The following is a 23,619-nucleotide window of genomic DNA, read 5'->3' on the forward strand; positions in this document are numbered from 1 at the left end:
TGCTTTGGTGGTACCGGTTAGTGTTTGGTTTTTTCTGCTCTGTCTTTATCTCTTGTTATCTTCTCTTCTTGTCAGCTCTTTGGGTGTTGTCATGTCGTTTATGATTATGTTTCTGTTTCTTTTGTTGTAGTTGTTGGATTATTTTTTTCTTGTACTCTCCCTCACCACTTTTGTGGTTTGAGATTTTGATTTATAAAAAAACTAAACAAAATAAATTAAATTGTACTCCCGCCGTCTTATAGAAATAGCTCATTTAGAGTTGACACGAGTTTTAATGCGTGATTGGTAAAGTAATAAAGAATGAAAAAAAAATACTCCGTAGTTGAAATTGTGTAATGGATGATAAGACCCATAAATCATAAAGTAAATTAGAAGGAAAAAAAAGTTACTATAAATAGATATGGATTATTTCTATGGGAATGACGAAAAAAGAAATATGACTTATTTTTATAAGACATAGGGAATAAATTTTTATATTTTTTTTTCTAAATTAATGACATCAATAATTACTTGTAAAAGTGTACATGTGTCCATTAAAATTAAGCTAGTTATGAAATAAAACTGTCAATCGTATACCATACACTTATGTGAAAAAAATTAATATTGTGTGTTATAGATAGTATGATATTATGCATGCGTAATACTATCTCTGTCCCAAGGAAGATCATCTATTTCTTAAGCGACAAAAAATTTATGTAGCTTTATTTATGTGATAGCGAAGAGAGTAAAATAAGAGATGGGGAATAAAGTAAAGATAAATGGATTTTTATTTTTAGCAATAATTCATTTTAGTTAAACAAATCAAAAAGGAAAGTTAGTCATTTTCAATAGGACAAAAGGAGTACTAATATACCGATATACTCCATATTAGTATGTTGATATAGAAAGCTGTTATGATGTATATTGATATTGTGTGCGAAACAGTTGATATTATAAAGTGTGATACAAAGATAGAACGAAAAAATTATTGAGGTAGTGTTTAGTAGAGAAAGAAAGAAAACGTTTTCTATATATTATTCTCTCTATTAGTTTACTATTTCTCCACTTTAACTATTTATCATGATTTTCCCCAAACAAGTGCAAAAAAGAAATGACTCAGCTACGAGGGAACGTATGTAGTAATATTTTATTACCACATTTCTCTATGTATATATTTATAGGATGTAATCAAATGCAAACTTTAAATATTGTACAAACTCCAAATTGTGATCTGGACTGTTAGAAAATATCAACATATAACAAAATAACCATATAAAACGTCCACATATTGTCAACAGTTGATCCTATGTTAATATTATGTTGACATTTTTTATTGTTGTTATTTTGTTATCTATTGACATTTTCTAGCTGTGAGATCATAGTTTAAAGTTTGTACAATATATAGAGTTTATATTTTATCACTACTCTATATTTATAGATACTAGTACATTATAGTAATTCAGCTAAATTAGTGGGCAGACTTAATGTTCGACTGAATCATGAATCGATAATTTCATTTATTCATATAAGGATCGAACTTTTAATACATTCGTTAGCAGTGGCGGATCCAGGATCCGGAAATGGAGGGGGCGGAATATATAATATTAGCTTGGTTTAGTGCGGACATGGCTATTTTTTTGGTTATTCGGGGCGACGCCGGAGGCAAACGGAGGGGGCGGACATGGTAAAATTACATCCCGATAAGGGAAAAATAGTCGCACGGAGGGGGCGACCGCCCCCTCCTGCCCCCCTAGATCCGCCACTGTTCGTTAGACCAATAGATCATTGACCTGTCAGTTTGGATCAACAGTGAAGCTTCTTGGGTGGTCAGTAATGAAGCTTGATGAGTGTCACACTGATACGGAGACAACGGCAGCCCCGACCATGGACACATCGGTTGAGGAGGCAGAGCAGCGACCGGAGCCAGGGGACGCGAGTACTGTGGAGACTGCAGCGGATTTCGCGACGACAGAGGAAGAGGCAGTACCAACGGAGGCTCCTAAGCGCAGTGACCGACCTCGATAAGGAAGCCGAAGAGGAGGCATGGAGTTGGCGTATTTTTGCTTAGTTAATTATGTTATTTTTCGCTTCTTTTATTTTACTTTAAACATTATTTAATTATTTTTGAGTCAAGCCCAATAAGCTCCTTTCTGGGTCCTTAGACTATAAAAGGGAGCTATGTTATGAATTAAAATCATCAAGAAATAACATATTTTCCAAGTTTCTCGTTTCCTTTAATTTTTCCGCAAACCCTAATCGGAGCTGATCTCGGGGAGAGCCCGGGACGTCCGCCGTCTTCTCACTGCCATCGACTTCTCGTCGCCGTCGGAGCCTTGTTAAGGGAGCTCACCCTTAACGCACGCACTCCAAAGCAAATTGATGCATATAAATTAGATTATTTATGTGACGATTGCGGTGGAGAAATCCTAGAATTTGATTGGCATTTGTGCACCACTTAGATGTAGAATAATGTAACATGAAAATTAAAAGTTGTACCAAACTTTACATGACTCATCATGACTCTTAGTACCTCTATAAATACCTTGAGTTGGCTGTCCATATTTGCACAACAAAGAAATCATCTGCCTCCACCTACCCAAAATAGACAATATACATTATGGGTTACAAAATTAAAAATATGATTGTTGTAGGTGTAGCAATATTAATGGTGTTTCTAGCATTGGCTCCAAAATCAGTGGAGTCTGCAATTGGGATAGATCTGAATCCTTGTACGCTTCCGGAATGCATCGCTGCATGCAAGAAAGTTTTGCAGGGAAAGTTTGCTAGTGCAACATGTGCAACCGGTCCGAAAGGAAAGTACTGCATTTGCCTTGGCTAGCTTCTCTCTTGCAAATCTGTCCCTTCGGAACCAATTGCGCTATAGGCAGACTAGCCTCTCTACTACTCTAAAAGAGATGTTTTCTTTTCTATATAAATATATAAATATTAAAGTGTGTGTGTGTGTGTGTTTATGTTGTGTGTGAGGTGTTGAGTCTTGTTAAGAAACGACTCTAATAATGTTGTTGCTCATCATGTACTACAATAGTGTAACGTTTTATCTAAATCAAGTTTCCTACTCAATTAATGTGTATGCTCCGGATTCTGAGGAACAAAATATGTCCACCGACAATATGTAAATATAATTATTTAAGTTCGAGCTACGAGCTTATTTAAGCCAAAGTGCTCGAGTGGGTGGAAATTAAGAAAATTTATAGACACAGAAAAAATATACCACGATGATAAAAAAGACTGCCTAATATGGAAAGATGGATATTTCACTTTGAATAGTAAACTACAGATTGGCTACCATCTTCATGCAAGACTTGTTACTAATCTTTTTCACTTTAGATTACATCAATTTTGAAGAGGAATTACGTAGTTAAATTAGGCAGCAAGCAGATGGATTTATGTAAGAGTGGATTGGAATGGAATTAGCTAGGGAAGAGTGAAATTAAGATATATAGAAATGTAATGATTATGTTCGAGATGCTTCTTTTGGACACAAGAAGTTTCTTTTCGACACGATATTTAAGAAATTGATATTTAAAATATTAAATGAAAAAGAAGTTAAAAATGAGAGATAAAATAGAGTAATGAAGAGAGAATAAAGTAAGAGAAAGAATATGTATTATTTTTTGCTAAAAGTAAAAATGACTAACTAATGGTAGACATTCCAATAAGGTGATGTATGGAGGGAGTGCATTTTTCTGAATACAAGATTTAATACAATGGTTCAAGATAAAGTGCACAACAAAAATAGTGTAAAATAGTGAAGGAATTAGTGACGACATCCAATAGCTCAACAACTAGTGACATAATTAGTGACTGAAACGTGTCAATCACTAATTAGTGACAGATTACTCTGTCACTAATGCGAAGCAGTCGCCTATGGTTTCCGTCACAGTAACTTTAGTGATGAAAAATCTGTCACTAAAGCTTTTTACTGACAAGTTTATATTGATGGATCTGCCAAAACTTGATCTGTCACTAATCTGTTCAGTGAAGAAATTTCACTTATTAGTGACGGATATTTCCGTCACTAATTAGCGAATTTTTTGTAGTGGTGTTAGGATTGATACTAATAGCATGATTCAATTGATGTCTGTAACCTTTACTATTTTTGAGGAAAAATTTCATTACATTGTAGGATTTGTTCTTTAGTTAATCTGAAGAAGAATCGATGTATTATGGATTAGTGTTGTAGAATAAATGATGACAACTAAAGTTTCTTAGCCTTCTTGTACAATTAAATAAAAATTTTGCAATCTAAACAAGAACAGGACTATCTAATGTGAACGATCGTGTGTCTTGCCTTTATCATAATTTTGGGATCACGAATGACACTGGTGTGTTATAATACTGAATTGGACCAACGATCATACTATAAGTTTTTCTTGCTGATTTACAAACAAAAGAGATACTGTGATTTTTTTTTCTTATTTATATACATAATATTGAACATTCGTTATTGATTAACTACTCTCTTCGTTTCTGAAAAGTAATATGAAAACAACACATGGTTACACGAATTTTATTAAGTACGCAATAAGTAAACTAATAGAGAATAAGAACAAGCAGCAAGCGACAGACATATACTTGGGCCTTGGCCTTGACCGCCGGCCGAACCAAAATTCCTCTGCCACGGGCATGAAGTAACATCAGCCAAACTTATTGTCTTATTGAGAAATTCATTTAATTTTGATATTTAAAAGATGACCATATAGATAGAAAAACTGAAATTTTTTGAACCATGTGGTGAATATAATTGCAAAAATCAACTATAATTATAGACTTTAAAACTTGATATTCAATCGGTGGATTAAATATTTTTATTTACACATACAAAAATAAATTAAATGAAATGGATTATTTGTAAATGATTAGGTGGAATATTAATTACAAATAGAATAAAATAAAATTAAAATATTAATTAAAACTTATAAAATATAAAATGCAAGTTTAGTTATTTATTTTGAAACAAATAAAGATTTAGTAACTAATTTAATACTACAAGACCTAATTAACCCAAATAAATTAATCGAAGTATGAGTTTTTGAATAGTACATAACGCATAATAATTGGTACCATCCTTTTTCAAGCAATTATTAGGAGTACTCAACAAGAAGGCGCCATATAGTAGTTGAAATTTCAAAATTGAACTCATTTTGCAATTAAAAAAATTAAAATTCCCAACTCGTGCATGGCAAACTCTCGCTTCTCTTTACTCTGATACAATCTGCTCCCAAATTCACTCGGGTTTTAGGGTTTTTGTGAAATCTTGAGGGCTTCCAATCCAATCCATGGCTCCTAAAAAGGAACAAGTTGGTTTCGATGGGAGCAAGAAGAAAGACAGAGACGCTGGCAAAGGAGAAGATGGTGAAAAAGAAAAGTCTGAGGCGAAAGAAGAGAATGCGAAAGAGGGGAATGAAAGTTTGAACAAGAGATCAAGAAAAGGTAACAAAAATAAGGCTAAAGTGGTGTTACCGCTGTATAGTAGTGACAGGCCGATAAGGCAGAGGAAAACAGTGGAAAGATTCATGATGGGGGACCCTCCAAGGGCCTCTCCCAGCAACACATTGTCAATTGAAAAGGTACCTTTTGTTTTTTTCTGATGAACTGATGATGGAATCTTTGGATGATTTTGATCTGAATGCATGTGAGTTTATCTGATTGAAGGGTGTAAATCAAGATTTTGTATTGTGAAATGCACAAGATTTTTTGTTTTCACTTTTGATAGTTTGTGACTGGATTATATTTAATAGTCTGTGTGATTGAATAGAAGTGTTTCTTTTGTTGGTAATTGGTTGAATAGTCATATTTCGTTTGGGATTGGCCACAATGGATTAATGGAAGTGTATTGCATTTTGGGCTCTATTGAAATTCTGACAAATGGCTGTTAATTATGGTGACAGGGTAAAGGGGTGAAACTTAAAGACATTCCAAATGGTATGATTAATCTTTTTGGTGTCTTTATTTTTTGCTTAAATTTGTTGGTATGTGTTTGTTGGTGCTGACTGCTGAATACTTCTACAAGGAGGATTGTGGATTTCTATCAATTATTCATATCTTTGTTGCGATTCGAGCTCGAAGCCAGCGAGATCGCAACGATCACTGCAAATCACACGACAAAAGCAAACAGCACAACCACACGCAACAGAGCAATCGAGCTAAGATAGATAGATCTGGGCAATCGAATGTATATTGCAAAAGAGGAATTACAAATAGCAACAAAGCAATAACTCCACGATAACAATGAGAATGAAAACTGAGAACTGCTACGGATCACGGATCCTAGCCCGAATCAACAATCACACAACTTACATAACAAAATGAGAGTGTGGTCCCTCCTTTTATAATTCATGCAATGCACACTGCATCCGCCTATATTCCCCTGTCCTCTGCTCAGCGAACTCACGTACTCCCCTTTCCCATTCGGCCATGCCAGCTCGGACGTCCACGTGGACCTATTATTATCCGCATATGACCTTATTTCTTCATTGCATAACGCGGCTATTCCGTGAAATGTTGCATGCACGTACGTGGATTATTCATGCAACAGTCTTACTCCGATATTTAAGTATTTACATAATGAGAAGCTTGTAAAAACTGCTAACAGTTGAACATCATTATGCTGAAAGTTGAACATCATTATGCTGAAATATATGTTTTGTCATTGGATCAGAGGATTTTTCAAGTACTCCCCATAGAGAAGGCTGCTAATACATAGAAGTATTAAGGATTTGTACTGTAGTTCAAATTTGCTTATGGCTCATAGCTTAAGCTGAATACAGTTATGATACATCACTGCTGAGATTCCTGTTCTGAGAAAATGAGCCCTCATTGCAGTGGCATTCAAGTTGTCTAAGGCGAAACCTGATGAGACCCTACAGCTGCTCCACAATGTTCTTTTTGGCAAGAAATCTACGGTCTCTTTCAAGCCTAAACTTTTGAAATGAGCATTTTTCATGTTAGATTCTAAGCATTTTTATGTATCTTTTATCCTGGTGCTTCTGTTTTATATATTTTCCAGGTGCACACACTCAAGAAAAACATAGGCCTCTTTTCTGGTTTTGTATGGGCTAAGAATGAGGTAACCTTCTTTTAATCTTTTCGTTTTTATGAGTTTGGTGAGTCAACACTCATGAGTATGTCTATCTGTTTATTGCAACTAATTAATATTGCTGTTGTTTTCAATGTTCAACAGAAAAAGCAAAGGACAACAGTCGAGGAGAAATTTGAGAAATGTGTTAAAGGGCAGTTGCTGGCTTTTTGTGATATTCTCAATATCCCTGTCACCAAATTGACCACAAAGAAGGTAACATCTTACAGTATATAGGTATGGAATTTCTAGAATTTCCTTGTCTAATTGCAGACTGTGTTATTTAGGAACTTATAACAAAGTTATTGGACTTCTTGGAATCTCCACATGCTGCAACAGATAGCTTGCTTGCTGACATGGAGAAGGTAAATCAGTCGTAGTATGGTCATGCATGTTGTATCGATGTTACACTAGCATTATTTGTAGCCATTTTTTACCTGATCACACATCATCAAAAGGGTAAGAAGCGGAAGAGTATGGAATCAACAAGCAAAAGTCCTACTTCTTCTAATGCGACTGCTGGAAAATCGAAACAGATGGGGCTTTTCTTTATAATGCACTTAATGTTATTTTCTGTGGAATGTGGGTTGAGATTGGTGTTAAAAGAAATGTTGATGTGCGAAACTTGAGACTTAGAATTGTCGTATCCTGAGATTTGTAATTTTTGATTGCCTTGTATCCTTCTGCATATACCTCATTGTGCTGTTGTTCATTGATCTATCTGACATGTAGAAACAAAAGTTGAGTTCTCAATCTGGGAAGAAGTCAAAGTCTTCTATTGAAGAAGAAGAAGACAATGATAGAGAAGCCAAATCTTCACAAATTGACGATAATCATGATGATGACAGCACAGTTGGTGATGGAGAAAGTGAAGATGAGCATCACTCAGAAGAAGGGATAGATGATGATGACGGCAAAGTTGGTGAGGGAGAAAGTGAAGAAGAGCATCACTCAGAAGAAGCAACAGATGATGATGACAGCAAAGTTGGTGAGGGAGAAAGTGAAGAGGAGCATCACTTAGAAGAAGCAAATGATGATGATGATGACAGCACAGCTGGTGAAGGAGAAAGTGAAGATGAGCATCACTCAGAAGAAGGAACAGATGATGATGAAGATGAGTCTGGTAAACATATGGATGTTGAGCAAAGTTCCTCAAAGAAAAGAGGTAAGAAAGATAGTGGGAAGTCTGAATTGAAGTGTAACAAGTCTGTTGGTAAAGGAAGCAATGTAACAGCATCCAAAACTGGTAAATCTACTCAAAAGGGTAAAGTTACGACCCGTTCGAGCAAGAAGAAAAAGGAGGAAGACAATGTGAGTTTATCTGATGTGGGGTTGATGATTATAGGGTGTGTAAATCAAGATTTTGTATTGTGAAATGCACAAGATTTTTGTTTTCACTGTTGATAGTTTGTGACTGGATTATATTTAATAGTCTGTGTGATTGAATAGTCATGTTTCATTTGGGATTGGCCTCCTTGTAAACTTTTACTGTTATTACATGGAAAATTCCATTTTCGAACCTCTTTTTTTTTTTTTTTTAAATTCTAAGTAAGGACTCTCTTCGTTCGTAATGATTTAGTGTAACACAAAGGATCAATGGTGGTGCATTGCATATTGTGCTCTATTGAAATTCTGACTAATGACTGTTGATTATGGTGACAGGGTAAAGGGATGCAACTTAAAGACATTCCAAACGGTATGATTATTCTTTTTGGTTTCTGTTTGGTGACTCAATTATTCAATTATGAGAAAATAAGCCCTCGTTGCAGTGGCATTCAAGTTGTCTAAGACGAAACCTCATGAGACCCTACAGCTTCTCCACAATGTTCTTTTTGGCAAGAAATCTAAGGTCTCTTTCAGCCTAAATTTTTCAAATGAGCATTTTTTATGTTTGATTCTAAGCATTTTTATTTACTCCTGTTTTATATAATTTCCAGGTGCACACACTCAAGAAAAACATAGGCCTCTTTTCTGGTTTTGTATGGGCTGATAATGAGGTAACCTTGTTTTAATCTTTTCTTTGTATGAGTTTGGCGAGTCAACACTCATGGGCATGATAATGTGGATCTGTTAATTGCAACTAATTAATAGTGCTGTTGTTTTTAATGTTCAACAGGAAAAGCAAAGAACAAAAGTCAAGGAGAAATTTGAGAAATGTGTTAAAGAGAAATTGCTGGCTTTCTGTGATATTCTCGATATCCATGTGACCAAATCGACTACAAAGAAGGTAACATCTTACATTATCTTGTTATGGAATTTCTAGAATTTCCTTGTCTGATTGCAAACTCTGTTATTTAGGAACTTATAACGAAGTTGTTGGACTTCTTGGAATCTCCACATGCTACAACAGATAGCTTGCCTGCTGACACGGAGAAGGTAAATCTGTCGTAGTTTGGTCGTGTATGTTTTTTTGATGTTACACTACCATTATTTTTAGCCATTTTTGACCTGATCACACATCATCAAAAGGGTAAGAAGCGGAAGAGTATGGAATCAACAAGCAAAAGTCCTACTTCTTCTAATGCGACTGCTGGAAAATCGAAACAGGTGGGGCTTTTTCTTTATAATGCATTTTCTTCATGTTATTTTCTGTGGACTGTGGGTTGTAAAAAGAGATGGTGATATGCAATACTTGAGACTTAGAATTGTCGTATCTTGAGGTTTTTTTACTCTTTCTTGCTACGTATGTAATAATTTGTAATTTTCGATTCCCCTGTATCCTTCTGCGTACACCTCATTGTGTTGTTCATTGCTCTGACATGTAGAAACAAAAGTTGAGTTCTCAATCTGGAAAGAAGTCAAAGCCTTCTATAGAAGAAGAAGAAGAAGAAGATGACAATGATGATGACAGCACAGTTGGTGAAGGAGAAAATGAAGAGGAGCATCACTCAGAAGAAGCAACAGATGATGATGATGATGACAACACAGATAATGAAGGAGAAAGTGAAGAGGAGCATCACTCAGAAGAAGGAACAGATGATTATAAAGATGAGCCTGGTAAACATATGGATGTTGAGCAAAGTTCCTCAAAGAAAAGTAGTAACAAGTCTGTTGGTAAAGGAAGCAATGTCACAGCATCAAAAACTGGTAAATCTACTAAAAACCCTTCCGGTTCAACATCAAAGAAAGAATCTGTAGCAGAACCAAAGGGTAAAGTTACTACCCGTTCGAGCAAGAAGAAAAAGGAGGAAGACAATGACGTCCCTGCAAAGGGTGCATCTGCCATCAAGAAAAAGTCAAGCAAATCTTCAAAAAAAGAACAAGGTAAATCTTTGTTCCTTCTTTACTCTACACTTTTCGTTTACTCAATATCAAGTGTTTCGAATATAGCAGGGAGAGGGAAAGATTCAATAGCAGCTAACAAACAGCCTAGCAGAGAAGAAATGCATGCTGCAGCGACGAATATACTGAACGAAGTAGATTTTGATGTAGTAAGTACCAAGTCATGTCATTTCAAGTTGCTTATGTTTGATTCTTATTTAAAATCTCCATGTTTTGTTACAATGCAGGTGAAAGTAGCTGACGTCTTTCGACAACTTGGTATGTCTAATCCCTATTCGGTCATTTGTTAATGAAAGAAGTAAATTTTTTTCACTCTTAGTTCTTGTTGACTACAATCAGCGAAGCACTTTGGAGTAGATCTGGGGCATAGGTTAGAAGAAGTGAAAGAAATAATTGCTGAAGTAATGGAAAGCATATTGAAAAACATGTCCGACGACTCTGGAGATGAAACACGAAAAGATGATGGAGATGACGGATGATGAGCTACCACCGGAAGATGATTTCTTCCTCCCCTCAAGGTTGGTGGTAAACTGGTAATGAGTTTATCAACTTGAGCATAGCAGGAGGAGGGGTTTAAGCTTGAATCATTTTGTGTATTGTTTGTTGTGTACATTTTGTTAATCACGTAAATAGTTTTGTAAAATTAGTTTGAGAAATTTTAGAGAAGCAGTACAGAAACTCGAAGTACTATGCAATAAATTTGTAGATAAGGTCATTTTTTACTTTTTTTTTGGCTTCTAAAACCTCATCTTCATCTACTCATATTTTGAATTTTATCAATTTCATTGTCAAATTTCATTTGTTCTACGCCATATTTGAATGGTTAAATTTGCTTTTTTGTACTCCTGTTTTATAGATTAGATTATTTTTTATATTTAATTCTATCAAATCTTAGTAATTTACTATTGAGATAATAGCTACTTAAAAACTACGATGTTAGGACACATCTAGTTGGTTTAGCCGAATATTAAATCACGCCATGTTAATTTACATCATGTTGGTTCAATCGAATATTAGAGCATCCCCATTGCTGACGGCACGGCGCTGCTCAATACGCTTGTGGCATTTTCTATATATTTTTTAAAAAAAGTCGAATTTTAATTTAAAAATCGTTTTTAAATTAAAAAATCCCACTTCCCAATAAATTATATCCATTTTCTCACCACTTTTAATTTATTTTTTATTTTTTCCCCCAAAATTCACATTTTCATCTATAAATACCCTCATTTCCACACAAAAAATTTCTCACCACACTATACAATTCTCATCTAAATTCTCTCATCAATTCTCAATCTTTCACTCTTGCAAAAAAAATGTCCAGCTCCGGCGATTACCCCTCTGACTCCCGCGGTTGGAACCACGAATGGTTCGGCCCAACATCATTCCCTAGTCCGGAAACGGAATTCTCGCCCCCTCCTCAAACCCAAGGTTCTCAAATTCCGGGTGGCTACTGGCCTTACCCGGAGGACGAGCAAGATGCCCCTGATAGGACATACGGGTGGGCACTCGAACAAGGATCGGGAGAGAGCGGCGGCTCCCAAACTCCTCCTACTTCTACTCCTCGTAGTACTCGTGTTCAGGGTCGTGGCGGTGACCCTCACGTCCGCACCCCGTACACTCCGAGGGAGATGGATAAGTTATTCAAAGCCTATTTGAAAATCTCCGAAGATCCGGAGATTGGCACGAACCAAAGTGGGGATAGGTTTTGGTTTCGCGTCTCTCGCCGGTACAATGCCACCCCGACCGGATAGAATCATCGAGGGCAATGAGAGTATGGTGCACAATGCCATCTTCAGAGCTAACGAAGAAATCTAAAAGTTCCAGGGGATTTACCTCCAAGAACAGCAGTCGGCGGGGAGCGGCAAGAGCGAGCTCGACATCATCAGTGCCGCCATGACGACCCACCAATCTTGTCATTACAAACCATTCAAGTACCTCAACGATTAGCAGGAGGTGCGTACGCATCCGAAGTATAGGGGATGCTTATCATCCTCCTCCAGCTCCTCCAACAAACGGTCGAGGTCGTTATCCCTATCCGACGCCGACTCGGATGAGGTGGCTAGCCAGCTTGTCGGAACTAACTTGGGTAGCCCCGACGCCGGCCCAAGCCGTTCGCAACGCCGGCCGCAAGGAAGGAAACATGCGACGACCAACCGCAGTCGCGCCGCTCCCGCTCCTGCTCCCTTTGTGCCACTTCAACCGTTCACCAACTCGTTGTGGGCCCTTTTGGCTCAACTCAATTTGGCCAATACGTCTCACATGTCTCCCGATCAACTTAATGCACATTGGACAATGATATAAGGTCTCTGAAAAACATTGGGGATAGAATAGTCTTCCATGAAGGTATTTTTTAGGCTTTAAGTAGGTAATTTTTATTTTTTTTAAATTTGTAATAGTAGTTCGAGTATTTTAATGTATTTTTATATTGTAGAAATGTTTTTAGCAATTGAAGTATTTAAATTAAATAATGGAATGGTGGGACCATTGGGCATGCTCTTGCAGAAGAGCATGAATGTGTATGTTGTATTTTTGGGGAAGAGCAGAGAGTAAAAAATTAATAAATGTGAGTCCGGACCCACATCTATACTCTTTGGCAAGAGCATGGATAGAGATGCACTTAAATCACGCCATATTAATTCACCATCGGCCGGAGTTGTTGATCATAGGAAATTTAACAATAGCAAAGTTTATGGTTTTTTATAACCATGTTAAGTTTGTGGGAAAATTAAAATTTGCTCATAGTTGGTGATATTATATCATCTTTAATGATAAACTAAAATCTAAAATAAGATAGATAATTAGCTCCAGTGGTATTTAACAATCAATTTCATTTTTTACTTTTGAGTAAAAAATATTTATCTTCCCATTGACACTAAACTAAAACCAAAAACTTTTTCAAATTTTGTGAGCAAAAAGGACATAATATGAAGAATATTTTTTTAAGTGTAAGTTTAGTATAATCATATTTGATTTGATATTTACACTCATATGATTTTAAGTTTAGTGTAAATAGTTTGAGATGCTCTTAGCCACCAATTAATCTTATTTTGAGAAACAATTTTGCTAAGTTAAGGAGCCTTGTCCATTGATTAGAAAAAACTAAAATTCAGGTAATAAATCTATAAATTAATATCACATTTAGATTAATCATACTAAGCGATAATTCAACTATTCACCATCTAGAAATTTAAAATAATTAATTACATGACTATATTATTCAATTAATCTTATTTTGAGAAACAATTTTGCTAAGTTAAGGAGCCTTGTCCATTGATTAGAAAAAACTAAAATTCAGGTAATAAATCTATAAATTAATATCACATTTAGATTAATCATACTAAGCGATAATTCAACTATTCACCATGAAGAAATTTAAAATAATTAATTACATGACTATATTATTTTAATCTACTTTACACTGTGAGATACAAACTCCCATTTCCGCCGCCATCCGCTCTCATCTTCTTCCCCCCCAAAACCCCTACGCTGCCGCCGTGGTAGGAAGGGAAAACGCCGCCGTCTGCACTGCTTCGAAATTTCACGACCTTACCGTAAGTCCTAACTCTGATTTCTTCGCTTATTTTCAATTAAGAATTCGTCACCCGATTGACTCTTCTTAGCTAGAAGCCTCGATCCAAATCACAATTGCAATCTATTTTTCGAGTTTTTATTTTCGTTAGCTAGAGGCCGTCACATATTAACCGCCTGATCCTTGATTCGTAATGTGACCTAGCCCTAGTTTGTTTTGACAATCAAATTTCTCTTCTCGATATTAGGGTTATTCAATGAATTGGCAGAGATTGTTATCAATTTGTATGCAATTTTAGGCTTCGTACTGGTTCTGAGTTTAGAGGGCTGAAAAAAAGGAGGCTGTAAATATATACGGCTCAGTTGATTTAGAGCCTAATTTGAAGTGAGTTGAGCCACATTTTCAGTTTTTTTTTTCGTTGTTGAAACCTGTTGTTGTCTTGTTTAATTGCTTATACTGTTTAATTGGATGTTTGTCTTGTGGGAATCATACCTTAATTATGTGTATATACATTTCGTTGATTTACATTTCGTTGTTGAGTAATTGTTTGAACAGAGTCACTCATTATAACATTTTTTGCAGATAGGGTGCTGATATAGTTTAAACATAAATATGCCTCTTTATGACTGCATGCTTTTGTTAAAACCCACTGTACCAAAGGAAGCCCTCTTTGATTTGGTTGCGCGAGTGGGAAAGCATGTTTACAGAAGAAATGGAGTGGTGACTGATTTGAAATCCTTAGGAACTGTTCAATTGGGTTATGGAATCAGAAAACTGGATGGGCGATATTATCAGGTATATATTCTGCTCACCTTCAGCATGGTTTAATAAAAAATGGGTAAGATGTAGAAAATCAATTTTGTTTAATACTTTATTCAGTTCAGACTAGAATTTATATCTGAAAGTGGACATATCAAGCGAAGCCTGTCTGCCCTGTTTGACGTGTATCATTTGAGCAACTTGAACTTGTCGTTTATGAACTAAATTAATAAAAATCGCAAGTTTGTCAAAACATTGATAATATCAAAAGCTTACATTGCATTTATAGCTAATTGAATGTTCATGAACTTTGCAGGTTGTGCTGTTTTGGCTTAATAAAATAGTTCTGATGTGTTAGATTTGGTACAATTCTGCATTATTTACTTAAGTTGACTACTTTAATAAAAATTGTATAGTGCTGAGACTGGCTTATGGTCTTCTTGCATTCCTTTTCTTACATTACATGATGTTGTCGAACTACCATGCTTGTTCTAGAACTCACAGATAACATCGCTCTCGAGCCTGGGTTATATGAGAATTGTTAAGACAGGTCTTCTTTAGTTGCTATTACTTTGAATCTTATCATCTCTTAGATCTTTTATTGATGTGAGGAAAATCAGTGTTTCTACGCCTATCACTATGGACATTAAGATGTGGGTACACCGTACATGCTTGTTTTCCTGATCTTAATTTCTTTTCCATCTGCCCCACCCCTCCTCTTTTCTCAGTAAGAGCCCTTATAAACATATTTCAATAGCCAAATTTTTTTATATATTGTGTATCATATACTGCATATATGTGTTTCATTGATCTTTTCAGTGAAAATACTGCTTGTTGACAGAAAAGACAAATATCCAGACAGAATTAATTGGTATTTGATGCAGGGCCAACTGCTACAGATGACTATGATGACACCGCCTAGCATAAACTCTGAGCTGTACTATCTGAACAAGGAAGACCGGTTGCTCCGTTGGTTACTGATCAAACACCGTGACTTTAAATTCAAAGGGGGCTCAACGGGTGAAGTTGATATCGCAAGTGAGCTGAGAGATCTCAAGAGTGTTTTGAATGATGGAAACATGAATATTGAAGAGGATGAGGACGATGACGATGATGATGATGACGAGGTGCAATCTGAATCAGGAGAAAGCACGAATTAGAGATGGTTAGTTCTTGATGGTCTTCTTTTTTGGTGTGGTTTTCATCGGTTAGGACCAACTGAAACTCGTAGCATGATAAAACGAACTGTGCAATCGTATTTTATCAGATAAAATTGGCAATTTATAGAATGCTTGCACTTGTCTGGATATAGCTGTTGCTGCAATTTGTGCTTCTGTATCAAAGGGAGATTGGAAAGTGATTGGTAGGGATTTTGCTATATCTAAATAATTGACTGTTTTCGTTTCGATATTTAGAAATATTTGTCGGATGAAAAAGCAGTTCATTTCATAATAGTACTATATTTCCAGCATAGGAATTATTATGCATATTAATATAGATGGAATGCTAATTTTGGCGATTGTATAAAGCAGCAATCCCCTGGATATCATCTTGATCCAAATTCTTAACCTCCCCTGCTCCAATACTCGCGTACATGATTGCTGTCTCGTGTGAGCTATGCCCCGAACCAAGAAGGTGACTGATTTCATGTGCAGCAACAGTTTCCAAATGGAACGCATTGGGGGGTTTGGGCGACAGACCATCTCTCGTCGGCATCATAATGGAACCTGCCATCGGTTGGTGCAAATGCGTGAGCTAGGGTTCTGCCGGGGCCATCAAAAGGGGCACCGTCGCGATGGTTGCCCCGGTGAAACCCTATAACTATGTCAGCGTCTTCGCCATGCGAGAAGGAGAAATGTGTGGCACTTTCCCATTGCTGGAAGGCACGTGCCACAGGATCGATGGCAGCCGTCGGAAAGTTGGGTGATAGGCGGTAAGTGAGATGGGTTTTAGTTGGTGGCCACCTAGGGTTATTACGAAAGAAACTGTAGTGAGAGACCGTGTGGATGCTACGATTTGTCCTGTTTCGGGGTCACATGTAGTTAGTGCCGTTGTCGATATCCGCCCCCCTGCAACGAGGGGCTGTCATTTTCGCGATTGTTTCGACATCTAAGATCCCGGTGGGTTTGATGTGGTAATTGTTTTGGTAGGTTTTGATAGCAGATTCTAGAATGTCGTTGAAATCATTGTCGGTAGTAGGGGTGGGTAGGTACGATATACCTTACCGAAACCACCATACCGTATACCTTACCGTAAATTCGGTATGCGAAAAAATCATACCTTTATCTTACTAAAATTTTCGGTATACCGAACTTCGGTATACCTTATTTTCAGTATGGAGAATTTTCATACCGATATCGTACCTCATTTTCGGTATACAGCACCAAAGTTCGGTATACCTTACTTTTGCGGTATACCTTATTGTCAATATCAATGAAAATTGAATATTTGAGTTTTTAGAATACTATTTATATTTTATAGTAATTTAAATAATATACGGGGTATTAAATACTAGTATATTTTATTCATATTATATTATATTTCACAATAAATTTTATAATTTTAAAATACTCCCTCCGTCCCAAGTTACTTGAGTTGTATTCCACTTTGGGTTGTCCCAAGTTACTTGAGTCATTTCTCTTTTTGACTAAAAATAAAACATCTAATCACACTTACTTTATTCTTTCTCTTACTTTACTCTCTCTTCTATCTCATACTTTATTCTCTCCTCTACTTTATTTAATTCACTAAACACAACTTTCTTAAATCATGTGCCCAAAAGAAACGTCTCAAGTAACGTGGAACGGAGGGAGTATATAAAATACTTTATATATTATTATATTCATATTTTACGGTATATACCTTAAATTACGGTATATACTGAATTTCGGTATGTCGTGGTATACTGCGGTATATAAAAATTCATGCCTTTACCTTATTGAAATATTTCAGTAAGGTATCATACCGTATCGAAAATCACGGTATACCGAAAATTCGGTATTTTCGGTATTTTTTTGGTACGATAAGGCCGGTATTTCGGCATTTCGGTATTTTTCCCCAACCCTAGTAGGTAGCATTGGTTTTGTTCAGATATTTCAGATATCCAAATTTCTCTAGGTAGGCTTTGAGCTCGTGGACCTCGTTTGTGTTGTTTCCCTTATGACAACCTTTTAGTTTGTTGATGAAATCAAAAGGTGAGGATTTTTTGAGGGCTTTCGTCTTGGCATTGACATTTGACGATAGTAGTAGGACAATAAGGAAGAGAAATGGTATGTGATCTGAAAAGGGTTAATAGTAATACCCATGATTTTTATAACAATGGTTGTTTGATGCATGTCTAAGCTTTAATTAGACCTATTTATGGGCATGCGTTACAGTGTGAGTGAATGATAAATATTCCACTTGTTATTTTCTAGGAAAAAGAATTTAGTTGTCGATTTTGTCTTTAATTGAATGACTTGACTAACTTCTATATGCAAATATGATTTCTATATATGAATATTCAATACAAAAAAGCAAATCTAAGGTTACAATACTAATTCATTTTCAGAGTTAACGCAATGAAAAAATTGTCACAAACCGATCATCAACTGTGTTTACGAAAATTATACCATCATTAATTTCGACTAAGTTACCCAATGGTTAAAAATAACTGAACTAGAAAATTGAAAAAAAAATTATGTTATTCAAAATGTGAGAATTAATCCGCAGAGTGCTTTATTGTGCGCGACAAGCTTTAGAGCATTGACCATGGGTGCCGATCTTCCGAGGCCATTGTGAAAAAAAGGGCCTATCATCGGCCCATCTCACCTCACTCCAAGGGGCCGTTCCAACACCATGGCCGATCTCCATCCATGATCGGCTCATCATTGCATTTGCAACGATAGTGCCAATCATCGGCCCTATCGAAATGACTTTTTTTTAAATTATTTTTAAACACTCTATAACCTTCATACCTAGGGGTGGGGTGGTACGATATACTGCACCGAGAACGTCACACTGCATACCGTACCGCAAATTGCGGTATGAGAAAATGTCATACCTATACTTTATCGAATTTTTTGCGGTATACCAAAAAATTCGATATGATAATTTCCGATACCGTTACCATATCGTTTATGCCGTATATCATACCGTATTTCGGTATATCGTACTTAAAAGTACGGTATACCGAAATAATGTATGGCATACCGAGTACGATATTACCAAAATAATGTACTCTATCTGTCCCAACTAAGTTGAGTCGGTCGTATTTCTTTTTGGGATTTCCCAACAAAGTTGAGTCATTTCTTTTTTTGTCAAAAAACAAAACATCCAATCACTATTACTTTATTCTATCACATACTTTACTATCTCTTTATCTTTCCTACTTTATTCATCTCTCATACTTTTTAACTCAATTTCTTAACCTTCGTGCCCAAAAGTTTTGTATCAACTTAGTTGGACGGAGGGAGTATGCCATACCGTTATACCAGTGTTTCATACCAAAATTTTTTTATTTTATAACCAAATATATAAAATACAATATCACCTATTTAACTAATATCTAAAATATAAAAACTACACCACAATCAAATCTTTTTCAAAAAATTCAAATCGACCAAACTTCAACAATTAAATCCATACAGTGGACTGGATTTGCATCCATGCGTAAGTGTGTTTGGGGTTGGGGGCAGAGGAACTAAAATGTGAAAGTAGGGTTGATTTTAACTTTTTAACTATTTTAAAAAAAATTATAAATACAATATATATATCAAAATTTTGACAAATATTATATATGCGGTATACCGCGCTATACGAAAATCTATACCTTTACCGTACCAAAATATATCGGTAAGGTATCATACCGTACTGCAACTTGCGGTATACCGCAAATTCGATATTTTTGATATTTTTTCGGTACGGTAAGTGCGGTATTTTGGTATTTCTGGATATTTACCCAGCCTATTCATACCCCATTATTTACATTCACCCCTTCATTCTTACTCTATACTTCTTTTTATCTCTCTAGACAATGAATTCCGTCAATTATTTTTTTTGTCTAGAATTTATATTTTTACTATTTTATCTCATTTTATTTAATATCAATAATTAAAAATAAAATATAATAATAATAATACAGATGTGGAAATGAGATACTAAGCATGGTAGTTTGACTAAGATCATGTAAGAAAAGGAATGCAAGAAGACCATAAGCCAGTCAACAACATACAAAACAAATATCCTAAAATTATGTACCATCATCTAAGTGTGATTTCCATTATAGAACGGAGGAATTATATAAAATCACCTTAAAGAATACTGCAAAAGTTGTGAATTCTAACTATTGCATGGGCTTTACCACGTCAACATAAGTCAGAATTCCTCAATTCCCCTTTAATAACGCTGGAAAATAGAAGTCGATACCTACATATTTCTGTTCTAGAAAACGTCTTTCATCTAATTTATTTCGGTATCATATTTATTTAGATCAATACCAAAATTTATTTTATAACATTTTATTGCATAAATTGAAAGTCTTAAATATTCGAAAATTTATATTAACAATTTCGATACAATTTTAAAACGCTTCCAATGCAGCATTAATTAACTACATCCTTATTTTTATAATTTTTTCCATGAAGAGGAACTACATTCTTTATTCTATTGAAATTATTTGGAAAAAAAACTGGACCACGGTTGTTTTTATTGGATTTTTCATTTTTCCATTTGCCGTATTGGACGCTTCAATCAAGAGAAGAATATTGACTCCCATGAAGAGCGGCCTGAATTGAGATACATTTAGCACTCCTATATAAGATCAAGACAAATTTGAGTTATTTGAAATACTTAATTACAATAATTAGCAATGTTTAGTATCGGTCTCCTCTCAACTCAAAAGAATGACAAACCACACTAAAAAAAATCATAAATTTCGAATAAATTAATAAAATAACAAATCAAGCTTTTATTTTTTAGAATTTTTGTGAAATTAAAAACTTCAATAACACTATTTAACGTATTAGAATCAAACTAATTATATAAATCGAAATGAACAACGCTAATGTGTGTCAAAGAGGGTTGGTGCTCATATAAAAAGCTTATAAAAAGTATGTAGCATATCATTCATATATATATATATATATATATAGACACACACAAAAAAATCTAAATAGGAATAACTCAAATTTTTTTCCAAAGACCCAAGGGCTAGTTCAATACTCCTACTAATTTTTATTTGGAAATCAAACCACAAGCAAAGACATAATAGTATAGCACTGCAAAAAACTTATATTTTTAAGGACACAAAAATTGAGATATAATTACTTGTGTAGGAAGCGTTCCTAAATAAAGAACAAATTAACTTAATATTTTGTTTTTTAGGACGCTTTCATTTGCATCCTCTAATATTAGTTAGGACAGGAGACACCAACAATAAGAAAGTTGAACGCTTTTTAAAGCGTTGGTGGTATATATAAAAGATAAATTAGCGTCCCTAATAGTATTAAAAAATGCCATTAACGTTTTTTTAGTGTTAATAAAATATGGTTAACAAAGGAGGTCTAATAGCAAATGTACCTAACTAAATGCATTTCATCAAACCAATTTAAATTGACGATTTATCAGAAGGTGCTTATACGAAACAAAAAAAAAAAGAAATCATTGTGCATAAATACTATAGATTCAGATTTTCAATTTTTAATGTATTAAGTAATAAATTTAACAAATAGAAAATATTTTGAAACAATAAATGAAAGATTTTTACTTGAAAAATAATTAAGTTTTGATATAAGATATTGGAACTGAAAAAATACGAATCATTTAACATAGAATGAAGAATGACACGAGCCAGTAATCTGAAAAGATGAGTTGGCTAGGATGATGACTTATATAGACTTTATGTAAGAAATGGTCATCACTCGAATAATGTAGTATTGATTAATTATATTTCTTTGCTTAGATGTGATGTAACATAATAAATTATCATTAGAGATATTAAGCATATTCTTGTTATGTTTTACCTCCGTCGTTTCGGTGCTCGAAAAGTAAAATTAAGGGGACATAACGTATTACCGTCTTTTCAAACTACAATGGTTTAATAACAATATCAATTCAAAATATGATGAGTTTTTAATGATAAATGAAATGTATTTTTCGGTTCCAATATATCTTCGTGGAATGTCGGTCGTGGTGGAATTATATCTAAATTCCAGAATTTGAGCAACTTTTGTTCAAAACTCGTGAGGGCATCCGCAATGGGCGGACGATGGCACGCCCGATGGCGCGCATCGTCCGCGCCATCCATCGTCGGCACCCATTGCGGGTGCGCGTCATAGGGCGCGGACGATAGTCGCGCCCTATACTTCGGTCGCGGAGGATAGCGCGGACGATGGCCATCGTCCGCCCCATTGTGGCTGTCGCGGACAATGGCCATCGTCCGCCCCATTGTGGAGGTCGCGGACGATCAACCGGGGACGATGGCACGCGGTTTCATTTTTTTATAAATACCGTTCATTTATAACATTTCATTTCACTCGATTTCATTTTCGAAACTTACAATTACATAATTACTACGAAATGGATTCAAGCCCCAATAGTCCTACGTTTAGCGCAGGGGCGTATTGGCCGGGTACAGAACCCGGCGATTATCGTTCGTTCGACACCAACGCCCATTACGATCCCGATTTCAGTACGGAATCGTATGGGTTGTCTGACATGGAGCCGTCTCCGCACCGCCCAACCGCAGCGGCCGATCCCGACCCCGCCGCGACCGCTTCCGCCCCAGCCAGAAAGAAGCGGAACCGGCAGCGGGCACAGAAGTTGCCGCCTCCCGGTGATTGCGATGAGTACGCCCCCGGCCGTACGAACTACAACGACGACGAAACTCTCACCTTGGCCCGGTGTTGGGTAGATATATCGGAAGATCCGATATTCGCGAACAACCAGCAATAGATCGCGTACTGGGAACGCATCGCGGACCTCTACAATTCGGTGAAGCCGCCGACCGCGTACAAGCGCAAGCGTGAGCAACTCCGCAAGCACTGGGATCAAGTCAAGAAGCAAGTGAACTTGTACGCGGCGGAGTTCGAGAAGTTCACGCGGTCACAGGGGAGCTGCGAGAGCGCGAGCTACGTGCGCGCTAAAGCGCTGTTGTCGTACCGGTCGATGTACGACGACTTCAAGCACGAGGCCATCTGGGTGCTCTTGAGGGACAAGCAGAAGTTCCAAGGTGGAATTCTGCACACTAGTGCACCGAAGAGGACGAAGACCACTGAAGCTAGTGATTACACGAGCAGCGGCAGCGGCAACCACCCGGTTGACCTCAACCGGACGTACGTGGATGAAGGGAGTTCCGGCACACTGGTGTCCTTCCGGCGTCCTCCCGGCGTCAAGGCTGCGAAGGCCAAGGGGAAGGCGACCGTGACATCATCGTCGACCGCTGCAACCCAAGCTCCGGTCCCGGTAGAGCTCCCGACCCAGACGGCCACCGCGTTTGAGTCGTTAGCAACAACGTCGATGGCAAGGACGATGTTGCAGACGCACAGGGCCCTCAAGAAGTGTACCGACCCCGACGAAGCCGAATATCTCCGGGCATTACTCGGATGAGCTGCGTCGGAAGTTGGGAATTGGTCCGACTTAGTTTTTTTTTATTATTAGTTCAATGATGTAACTTTTTTTTATTAAAACTTCGTCGTTTGTTATTTAGACCGTTTTTTATTTACTCGTTACTTGTTATTTGAAAACAGTTAAATTAATTAAACAAAACAATAAAATGATGATGTGGCGCGCCATAGGGCGCACCTTAGGGTGCGCCTTAGGGCGCCCCACTGCAGGTGGGGAGGTAGAAGGATAAAACTGCTGATGTGGCGCGCCATAGGGCGCGCCTTAGGGCGCCCCATTGCTAATGCTCTGAATTTGAAAATAAATTCCAAAATATTATTTATAGTTCACGACTTTAATTTATATTTTTGATAGTTACGTACTTTCAAAC

The 23,619-nt window shown here is 36.5% G+C and overlaps 2 protein-coding genes and 1 pseudogene across 5 annotated transcripts; 2 read left to right on the top strand and 1 right to left on the bottom strand.

Moving 5' to 3' along the window:
* Nucleotides 1-5,159: 5,159 nt before the first annotated feature.
* On the top strand, nt 5,160-11,140 carry LOC121807856 (glutamic acid-rich protein-like). 3 transcript variants are annotated; one of them, XM_042208199.1, is made up of 18 exons: nt 5,530-5,570; nt 5,892-5,925; nt 6,014-6,514; nt 6,826-6,905; nt 7,010-7,069; nt 7,184-7,294; nt 7,366-7,443; nt 7,811-8,389; nt 8,741-8,774; nt 8,848-8,927; nt 9,016-9,075; nt 9,195-9,305; nt 9,377-9,454; nt 9,548-9,625; nt 9,844-10,342; nt 10,409-10,509; nt 10,588-10,618; nt 10,700-11,140. In XM_042208199.1, the coding sequence occupies exons 3-18, from the start codon at nt 6,418-6,420 to the stop codon at nt 10,837-10,839; spliced, it is 2,217 nt and encodes a 738-aa protein (XP_042064133.1). In that variant the 5' UTR covers nt 5,530-5,570; nt 5,892-5,925; nt 6,014-6,417; the 3' UTR covers nt 10,840-11,140. The 3 variants fall into 3 exon arrangements, with proteins under 3 accessions (XP_042064131.1, XP_042064132.1, XP_042064133.1); XM_042208197.1 differs by lacking the exon at nt 6,014-6,514 and having other exon boundaries at nt 5,160-5,570; XM_042208198.1 differs by lacking the exon at nt 6,014-6,514 and having other exon boundaries at nt 5,160-5,570; nt 10,412-10,509.
* Nucleotides 11,141-13,759: 2,619 nt separating this feature from the next.
* LOC121810001 (37S ribosomal protein MRP17, mitochondrial-like) lies at nt 13,760-16,062 on the top strand. Of its 2 annotated transcripts, none has more exons than XM_042210873.1 (3): nt 13,760-13,911; nt 14,472-14,684; nt 15,533-16,062. In XM_042210873.1, the coding sequence occupies exons 2-3, from the start codon at nt 14,502-14,504 to the stop codon at nt 15,806-15,808; spliced, it is 459 nt and encodes a 152-aa protein (XP_042066807.1). In that variant the 5' UTR covers nt 13,760-13,911; nt 14,472-14,501; the 3' UTR covers nt 15,809-16,062. The 2 variants fall into 2 exon arrangements, with proteins under 2 accessions (XP_042066807.1, XP_042066808.1); XM_042210874.1 differs by having other exon boundaries at nt 13,777-13,911; nt 14,476-14,684.
* A 92-nt stretch (nt 16,063-16,154) lies between these two features.
* LOC121808875 lies at nt 16,155-17,953 on the bottom strand (annotated as a pseudogene).
* Nucleotides 17,954-23,619: the final 5,666 nt, after the last annotated feature.

This window comes from Salvia splendens, chromosome 6 (genome assembly GCF_004379255.2).
Source record: "Salvia splendens isolate huo1 chromosome 6, SspV2, whole genome shotgun sequence".
NCBI lineage: Eukaryota > Viridiplantae > Streptophyta > Magnoliopsida > Lamiales > Lamiaceae > Salvia > Salvia splendens.

Bases quoted from the DNA above. Each gene is read 5' to 3' on its own strand.
- LOC121807856 (XM_042208197.1), top strand. From the start codon at position 5,280: ATGGCTCCTAAAAAGGAACAAGTTGGTTTCGATGGGAGCAAGAAGAAA. The intron at 7,295-7,365 runs GTAACATCTTAC...TGTGTTATTTAG, and splicing joins CCAAATTGACCACAAAGAAG to GAACTTATAACAAAGTTATT. The intron at 7,444-7,810 runs GTAAATCAGTCG...TCTGACATGTAG, and splicing joins TGCTTGCTGACATGGAGAAG to AAACAAAAGTTGAGTTCTCA.
- LOC121810001 (XM_042210873.1), top strand. From the start codon at position 14,502: ATGCCTCTTTATGACTGCATGCTTTTGTTAAAACCCACTGTACCAAAG. The intron at 14,685-15,532 runs GTATATATTCTG...TATTTGATGCAG, and splicing joins TGGATGGGCGATATTATCAG to GGCCAACTGCTACAGATGAC.